At 39.3% G+C, this 9,948-nt stretch overlaps 1 protein-coding gene across 1 annotated transcript; it reads right to left on the reverse strand.

Moving 5' to 3' along the window:
- Nucleotides 1-262: 262 nt before the first annotated feature.
- Nucleotides 263-9,380, reverse strand: LOC122656103 (signal recognition particle subunit SRP72-like). Its single transcript, XM_043850544.1, has 6 exons — nt 9,153-9,380; nt 8,912-9,054; nt 7,823-8,175; nt 4,362-4,458; nt 3,993-4,280; nt 263-1,354 (listed from the first exon to the last, which is right to left on the reverse strand). Exons 1-6 carry the CDS (start codon nt 9,295-9,297, stop codon nt 332-334), a joined length of 2,049 nt encoding a protein of 682 aa, XP_043706479.1. The 5' UTR covers nt 9,298-9,380; the 3' UTR covers nt 263-331.
- Nucleotides 9,381-9,948: the final 568 nt, after the last annotated feature.

The following is a 9,948-nucleotide window of genomic DNA, read 5'->3' on the forward strand; positions in this document are numbered from 1 at the left end:
ATAGTATCAACCAACAATGCCATTAGAATACCTTGCACAAAGGCCAAAGCCTGTTACCACCTACCGAGTCAATTCCCTGGAATCTAAAAATGTATAAAGAATGTTACACAAGATGAAAATACAATAGATCTGAAGTGTATCAAATTCAATAAATCTCGCTAACAGAGGGCCAAAAGACAGAAAAATAAGCAAAAACACCCTTCAAAATAAGCCTCAGAGATATTACTAAAAAAAAAATTTTTAAAAAAAAAAAACCCTGTGAGAAGCTACAGAAAAGATGTTTAAATTTGAAAGAATTCAAAATTCTTCGACCAAAATTTTGACTTCTTGCCTAGTTATTTCTGGATTTCTTTTTAGATGACTTGGATGAAGAAGGCTTTGATTGCTCTGAGCTCGCATTATGTGATGACCCTTTTGAAGAAGCCGCCACGGGTTGGCTTGACTTTGAATTTGAACTGTTGCTGATAGTATTGACAGCACTAGCTTCATGTTTCTCTCTCACTACTGCACCTTGAGAACCTCTTACCTGAGCTGCCCTCTTGTCCTTCCTCTTCGGCCTGTAACTAGACCTTTCCCTCTTGGGCAGCCATCTTTCTGGATCTGGTGGTGGACCTGGGTTAGCAGGATCAAACCCTTTTGGATACTTTGGTTTTCTCTTCCTCTTCTTCTTTGCTTTCACCTTACCCTTTGCCTCCTCATAAGCTGCTTCTACATTCACTACACGGCCCCCACCTTCCACACGTGATGCACCAGATGTCCTCTCCAAGCTGTCCACATCAACCCCCTTCAACCCTGCCAGAGGCTTCAGCTGTTTCTCATATGCCTCAGCCTTCACGACATCCACCCTAGCAGCCGTAGTTACCAGCCCAACCAAAGCCTCAACACTCTGATGACTTTTCACTAGCTCCTCATACAGGCTTGCAGCCTCTTCCTCACGCCCATGCTTGAGCTTAAAGGATGCAGCCTCATGCATGATGATGTTGAGCTTGTTGTCTTCACTCATGGCATTGGACCACCAATTGATTGCTGAATCAAGCACTGCAGCTGCACCATCAATGTCCCCAGCACGCATTTTAAGGGCGACAAGGGTGGCAACAGTGGCTGGCATGTGTTGTATATCTGGGATCCTCACCAAGGACTCTGCAGCAATCTGTGGGTGGCTCGCAGCAGCAGCAACTTGTGCTCGTGCAAGAAGGGCCATCTTGGATTTCTCAGGGAACCTGCCAGCGAACTGCCCAAGGATCTCCTCGGCCTTTCCAGCCTTGTTCTCTCTCACTAGAACAGCAGCTTGAAGCAGCATGGGCATAACACTACTTGGGAACATGCCTGGAAGTGCAGCCACAAGTTCCCTAGCCTGTACGATACACCAGCATGAAACAGATTACTGAAGAGTTGTAAACTTTGAGCAGTCGCATTTAGGAACAACAGTTTTTTCTATAATCAAAAGACAATCTCTCAAAATTTTTAAAAAACGAAAATAAACAAAAGTGGCACGAAATTTAGAGAGCATCAAGCTGATGAATTCATAATACAACATCAACAATGATATCTGCTACTTCACATGAAAGACCCAGTACCAAATTTTCAGTAAATTTCATCCCACTGAAAATTTTAGTTACCATGCCACAAATGATTCTTCAAACAGAACATTTTTTTGGAAAATGCACCCCTCTATCCAACTATTTAGTTATCCCTCCCCCCCCACCTTTTTTTTTTTATTTGGGGGGGGGGGGGGTTGTAGTTGGTATCATTTACCAATCTTACAAGCAGTGATGTCAATGCTCGTGTGATGCCTAACAACTGGGAAACGAATGCAGGTCCAGGCCAGCTTTGCCCAAGCGAGGTTGAGCTAGGCATGCGCCTAGACTTCCAGGTGGCCACCTGGGCAACTGCATGTGCCTAGGCTCTATTTCTGGCTAGGTAAACCGCCCAGTAAGCCATAATGAATAAAAATACTAGAGACAGAATTAAAGTTCAAAACCTAATGAAGATTGAGGACTTTTAGTTTATTTCTTTGGACTAATACTGCTTTTATGTATTGAGTTTTTTTATATAGTCAAAGGACTGCTTGTATGGGCATATAGATTTATTTATTTATTTTTTATGGATTTAATGTTGAAAAAGAGTGGTGCAGTTAAATCATCTAATGGGGCTTATTTTATTAGAAATAAACTTTTGGTTGGGTTATTATGTATGTGTTGGGCCTTCGACCAATGTGTTTTCATTGTAAAGGGCCACCTTAATGGGCCTATAATACGGGCAGAGGATAGGTATATGGGATTAGTTAAGTAAGTGTCTTTATTTCTTTATTTTAATTGTATGTGTTTTAGTTAGGTTGAATTAGGATTCTATAAGTTTAGTCCTGTTTTGAGTTAGTTTCCTTCATTATTTTAATTTCCGAGTCAATTTATGTTACCTTATTAGTAAACGGTAAACCCATGGGTGTAGCTTAGTTAGCAAGGGAGCGTGCCTAAATCGACATGTGTCCTGAATTCAACTCCCCTTACCAGCCCCACGGCTTCAATGGTTCTCAAGGAATCCAGTGCTGACCTGGTGTGTGTGTCTAGGGGCGTATGTGCGGGCTCGGGGGACTAGTTGGGCCGAAGGTCCAGCCTCCCTCGTTAGCTGAAAATAAAAATGTTACCTTATTAGTTAAGAATTTGGTTTAGGCTTTCCCTTTTTAGTGTTTTGAATCTGTTTTTGAGTCTTCTATATAAGTTTGTAAGGGGGTCCAGACTTGTACACGAATTTGATTACTGAGATTTTGGCTTGAGCCTTTTCTTTATTCTGTGAGATTCAGATTTGCTATGAGATGTAGTGCTATGTGGTGGGATACCATTAGTGGTTGGTGGGATTGCAGTTGAAGCTAGGTGGGATACTTAGTCATATCTTCTTCTAGGTGGGATGCTAGGTGGGATGCTCAGGTGAGATTCAGATTTGCTATGAGATGCAGTGCTATGTGGTGGGATACCATTAGTGGCTGGTGGGATTCCAGTTGAAGCTAGGTGGGATGCTTAGTCATATCTTCTTCTTCTTCTTCTTCTTCATTCTTCCTTCTCCATCAATACTCAAGTAAGATAAATTCACAACTCCTAATCTAGCCATCGGATTTACTTGATAGTTTATTATCTTGTTTGATAGCCTAAGAACTTCTGTTGACCAGAATCTTATCTCTATCAGTTCATTGTTTGCTGAGATATTTGAGTTCCTGGTTTTTAGGATCTTAAATTACTAATTCTGTAACAGTGCTAATTCTTGAGATCCAACCATAGGATCGAACCCATCTTCTGAAGAGTTGTTTCTTGCCATGTAATCAACTTCATATCAGAATATTGCATCCATCTGAGTTTCTGATCTACTGTTATTAAATATTCTTGAATTCTGGTCATTAGTTATTCGTTGTGGGGTTCGGCTCAGGTTCTCGTACGAGAACATACGAGAACAGAGGCAAGCCATCCAGATGGAATCCACTTCTCCTCTGGATTCCATCTTGATGGCTTGCCTCTGTTCTCATACGAGAACCTGAGCCGAACACTTCTGGTCTACTATTGTGTTTCTGGTCTTAAAACCTTAGGGCTTCTAGAAACTAATCAAAGAGATAAGTTAAGATTTTAAAATCCAGATCTTCAACTCATATATTTTGTGGATGTGAATTGTGATTTGTGAGTTTACCAGTGGCTTAATGTTGCATGAATTTTGGGTTTTTAGTTAGATTTGGGGGTAGACGGTAGAGAGAGAGATTTCTCTTTTGCTCTGTAGGACTTGAACCCACATCATGTGGTATACAAGCCACAAGCTCTACCCATCAGATTCTTCACATAGATTGTTCTGTGCCTTGTAGGTGTCATATTTTGATATAAACTTAACTATAGAAGCAATCAAGAAAAAATGGGCCGAAGCTTGGCCTGTCCTGTTCCCAAGAGACTAGGAGGTCTATCACCTAATCTTGCCTACGTGATTTGAAAGAGATATGTAAGATCACAAGCACAGACCTGATCCAACCTATTTGCATGGAGAAGTAGAAGCACTCGATTAGTGTATAATGCTTCCCTTTGTTTTGATGAAAGCTTCAAGTCCAGTCCACGAGAAAGCTGGAAGATCTGACCCTCACTACCTTTCTCTATTAGCCGATCAAGTTTCCTAAGACCATCAGAGACATCCTTCGGACCCTTTAATGCAATAAGGTTGTTTATTGCCACTGCAAGTGATGAGTCATCAGCCAGATTTTTGTTTACAATGTCTTTGTAAGCTTCAACGGCTTCTTGTGTGTGTCCAAGTAGCTGAAGCAAAGAAGCAATTTGTATTACAGGCAGTTCAATGGATATTGCCTAAAAGAAAATTTTTAAAACCATAAGACAAACCTGCCGAACATATGCCAGCTGGACAGAAATCGGAGCAAGTTCAACCTCAATCTCATCATCAGCCCAGTTGTCCTCCATTAGTGTTTCCTGACCAATTCTGTCGAAAGAAATGCATGCTTCATGGGTTTTGCTGAATTTGATTTTCTAAATGGAGAGGTTTTATAGCAGATGCCTCAAAGACAAGAAGAGAAACATCACAAAAGACAAACAATTTATTCAATATCACCAACTAGCACTAAGAATAAAATAAAGCATATCGGAACTGAACCAGAGAGATAGCAACAATAGCTTCTCATCACCTAACCTTGTTTATGGTTCTAAACTCTAATGCACTGCAAAATAACACAATTATTTTCAGACCCACATTTACTTATATGGGCAATGTTACATGGATTTAAATACAAGTGACCATTGCACCCAAAAAATAAAATAAAATACAAGTGACCATTACTGGTAAGTGTCCGGGTGTCGACTCCACCAGAATCCCATCAACTAGGACATGGGTACTAGCATGTGTTGCGTGTTTATGAGTGTAAATATGTTTAATCATTTATAGTTAAAGTAATAAACATATTGTGATATAAGGGTTCTAAATTGCATGATAAAACAAAAAATGCAATATCCAAATATAAAATTTTTGAAGTACAAAGTAATGCATTGAAAGAGCCCAAAATTAGGGCTTGTGTTTGCTCAAGGCGAGGAGCATGGCCTTTGTCTTGCGGAGGCACAGCCAACCAGTTCCTCTTCTCTTCTTTTCATGTTTCTTCTTGCAACGACAATCACAACTGGCAAGCACCAGTGACCAGGTAAATACCTTTACTTATTCCTCTTTTTCTATTTTCTTATATTTCCTTTTCTTCTTACAGCGATAGTGGTGAGCAGATACTGACTGCCAGAAGATGTAGCCCTGGCCTTGCCATGTCGTGTCAAGAAGGGTATGTCAGCAATCACTTGTCCATTTAGAGGAGTTTGTGGCAATGAAAGTTGCAAATGAAGCATATCACAGCAATTCATTTCACAAGAACGAAACCACTAAATGCATAAATAAGCTGGATGTTTACTGAAACTAATATCATGTGACTTCCATAGCTAGATAATATACCGTCATTCATAAAAAAGGAAATTCAGAAGGCAGGAAAATGATAATGGCAACATAAGCCCCAAGAAGTAACAACGGACCAGAAAAAAAAATTGAAGATTCAGACAAAGCTAATTAAAGAAATTCTAAAGTTGTAGCAACTAAGTAGGTTATTCTGTGTTTGTTAAAGCCAAGTGACTACTGACATTGAGATGCAAGGTCTAGCATATTGCCCCTGCCTTGGTCCAGGATGATATTCTCCAGCTTTCTGTAGCTACTTGTGATGGCAATCTCCTACATGTACACGAAACCACATTCCAGAGATTCTCGAATTTACATGCTTATGGAATCAGCACATAAGTGCCTCTTGGACTTCTGGGTAAAGAAGGCCCTCGCAAATACACCTATAGGCTATAGGAATGGAGAAGGGTTGTTTTAGCACGGGCAATCCAAACATGCTTTGGCTGACAGCCTGACAGTGATGCTAACCACAACTGCTACCCACCCAAATCACAAAAAGAGCAATTCATGGCAAAAATTTACCGAAACACTTTCAATGAAATTAATGAGGCGTGACGATATTGACCCAAAAACATGACCCAAATCCTGAAAAGGTCAACCAAACACACACCAAAGGGGTAGGTGAGTCACTGACTCACCCGTATAACTCATCCCATAATTGTCATGGCATCTAGACGATCCAGGGCCCTCGCCTCGGCAACCAATGCGGCCAAAGCGCCTGGACACCTAGGCGATACCTTGACAACTATGCTCGTCCCATTGCCACCATAAATAGATAAGGATTATCATGACTTGACCAAGGTGCAGCAAATAGAAATCTTATTGGTATCAGCTGTAGTTATTGGGATTTTAGGGATGGTAAAGATGGGAAAATAAATATTTGTTTACAGCATATTAAAGGAATAGAAATATAGGATAACAAGATAAGGAGCAGAATAAGAATGTGGAAGAATATAGAGAAGAGGAATCCCAAGAGAAAACCCCTTTTTTTTCTTTTAGACGAATGAGGATTCATACCTCCTATGGTTGAGCTGGAATCAAGAAATATCTGTATAATGCAGGTTAAAGGAATAGAAATATAGAAGCAAAAAAAGACTTTTTGTCATTCCATCTTTTTTGGTATGCTTATACCAATATCACCCGTCTACCCTCAACTGTTATCAAACCAAATACAGCTCCATTGTGCATCTGCCTCCTTAACTATGTTAATATGATTCAAGAATGAAAATGGGCAATCAAACACCTAATATTCTAAGCGATGGGCCTAATTAAGAGTGGGAACTACCTTAAGGTTTTGAAGTAAGGGAATAGGGAAAAGCATGAAAATAAACCAGTAAATAAAGCAGCAAACAGAAACTTATGGCCAAGTCTTTGTAGCACGGAGTATAGAGGGAAAAGACACCAAACAAGATAAATCAAATTTTGTTCATCTGATTCAATGTTCCTTTTCTCATTTCAAGCACATATGTGTGCTCAACTTTTAGACTCAACTAGCACGTAATCTAACCTAAATAAGAAAACTTTGTCACAACAATAAAATAGGAATTACCGAAAAAAATTACTTTAAGCTTACTACAAAGAGTGAAAATTGGTATTCATGAAAGTGGCAAATTGCAATTAACTAAAAGAAGTAGATAAGAGAATTTAATAAAAATAATACAAACAGAATTTGAAAGAAAAAAATCTCAAACAGATAGAATCGTCTGTTTATGGGAGATTCTGTTAATATAGATAATGTATTGGTGAGACTTCTATTATGCAAAATTCTTGATTTCACACTCCTGCATCATAAAGATTAGATGCATACATACATCTCATCCATAGCTCTTTCTCCATGCGACATGTCCTCCCAACGTTGGATCAAAACAAAATGAGGAAATTGAAGATTAAATGTTAAGGGAAATGATCTTGCATTTTGATCTGTGTTGTGTATTTGAGACCCAACTTTCCATAACCCACCAGATGACCTCTATAAGAATCTTAGCATGTGCTTTCTCTAAGTCAATCCCGACATCAAATTTTCATGAAGACACAAATACCCATGACTTCTATGTCAGAATAAACAACCACGAAATGAATACAGGAAATGCATGTATCTAGCAAGAACAAATAATTCGCAGTTGAATATGATTTAGCAGGAAAAACTTGTGTGAAACATTCTCCACACCAAAATCTTAGCAAATAAATTTTGCATTAGGAATAAGATGGCAAAAGCATCATTGAATGTGACAGGAAAGACAAAGCTGCTAATATGCCCAAAGTAGAGTGGAATGGCAGTCAAGTCAACAGGATTTATATAGCCAACTACAGGCAATTGGGAAAAAAATCTTAGTAGGTTCCAGCTTCCAACTATGCAAGTTACCTTCGGGCTGAGAGTAAGTAATGTTCTGCATCTGTGTATTGTTTATTTTCTATCAGAGAACAAGCAGTATTGTATGCCAGCTCAAAACTGCTAGTTGCTTTCACCTTGAGCGCATCCATTGTACCTTGGACTTCAGAAGCCCTTCCAGCCAAAATCAAACCAGCAACAATATTTATCTCTAGTGATTCAATCTTGAACTTTCGAAGCTTCTGATAAACATCCATACAAGCATCCATTCTTCCTAACCGATACAGAATCTGTGATTCTAGAAGCATAGTAGTGGAATTCCTTTCCTGGCTTTTCAATGAGTCCAAAGCTTCTTCTAACTGGTTTTGTCTATATAAGCAATATGCCTACATGTAAAATAAATGAGAGACGCCTTGTCAAAAGATACAACCATGGTTAAAGCATGACAACAGTAAAATGCAAGGGAAACTCACATTACAAAGAAAATATGAAATAACTTACTAGAATAACAGACTATGACAATAAAATCAAAAAACTGTATAACATTACAAGTAGTTAATGACAGATACATAACCAATGTAAAAGATGACAAAGTATAAAATATATAACCTAAATCTTTTAAAATTATAGTGGGCCTTATTTACTCAAGCAGAACAGTCACTATGACTGTGATGGTTAACAATGGTTATGCTTCATTTGCTTGAATAAAGCGGCCCTAGCCATTAATAAGAACAAATACAGAAAAGGCAAACGGTGGTGTACAAAGTGGACGCCTTGGTAAGCGCTATTGGTGCACTTCTTGCCCAAGCAAGATGTCCGCTTAATAACACTGATTCAATCGGTTAAACTGCTCGACGTTAAAATGACCCTCTTTTCTCCATCTGATAATGTACAACACGGAACTAAGGCAAATGGTAAAGGCCCCTCCCCGCTGTTTTGTGGATTCTTCATAAATTAGAAGTTGATGTTGTAATTTATGGTAACAAAAGTAGAAGTGAAATGTGCAACATAATAGTCGAGCTTAATCAACAAGTACTTCAATAAGAAAACGAATTTAAAATGCAGTACATCCTCTGATGTCCAAAACTAAACGAAGATGTCACTGTGATTTTTGTATGTTACCTTGAAGAAACCAAAATCAGTCAGGAGCTTCGCCTTCTCGGAAGCTTGAATTGTGGAAAGCGCAAGATCAATGCTATCGGCTTTGATCAATGCCACAATTTTGCAACGAAGTGCATCCTCGTCGCCGGAGTCGATTGCGAGGACTATAAAACAAGTTTCAGGGATAAAAAAGCGAGTAAAGTTTTGCCGAAATAACACAATACGACAATAGGAAATGGAACATCAGGGGAAATGTGCGAACCTTGATCGGCAACTTTTACGGCCAATTCAAACTCCGATCGTTGAATATGGCGATTCAGAGAGGAGAAGAGATCTTCGATAGCAGCGGGTGCATGCAATGGAGATGAAGACGAAGGCTTAGGTTTCTCCTTCGTTTTCGGGGCCATGGATTTGCTAGATGCGAGCTTCAGTGCCCGTGAGACAACTACCTTCGAATGCTATGAATTGCAACCTGCAACGCCACGCTCCCTTCTGCCTTCTCCCTTCTCACCCCAGCCCCCCACTTGCGCGTCTGCTCTCTCTTTTACCCCTCTTCAGCCATAACTATTTCTAAGTGCATAGACCGGAAGATGCGTCAATTGGCAACTGTACGGACAAACGTCACCAACCCGATCCCGACATTAAACCGGAATCGACCATTTGATCTGAAAACTCGTCGATTCTAAGGAATCTTGTTGTATCGGGATTGGTTTCAATTGATTCCAATCTAAATCAGCCAATTCGTTGATCCGATTCCTAATTCTTGAAACAATGTTGAGGCTTTTTTCTCCCAAGTAGGGATGTAAACAGATCGAATTCGGTCGGATAGTGGCATTATCATATTCGTATCCGATGTTATTCTGACAAATTCTGACAATATCATATTGATTTTCGGATGGATTCGGACAATTTCCGAATAGTAATTTTTTGAATACAGATTCTCGTAAATAGATATTAAGATGGATCGAATACGAATTTCTACTATCCATTGACATCTTTTCCATTTTTATGATGAGGGTTAAGATTGAAACTTGACAGTTCAACAACTATCATTTTTT

Source organism: Telopea speciosissima, chromosome 3 (assembly GCF_018873765.1).
Source record: "Telopea speciosissima isolate NSW1024214 ecotype Mountain lineage chromosome 3, Tspe_v1, whole genome shotgun sequence".
In the NCBI taxonomy this organism is placed as follows: domain Eukaryota; kingdom Viridiplantae; phylum Streptophyta; class Magnoliopsida; order Proteales; family Proteaceae; genus Telopea; species Telopea speciosissima.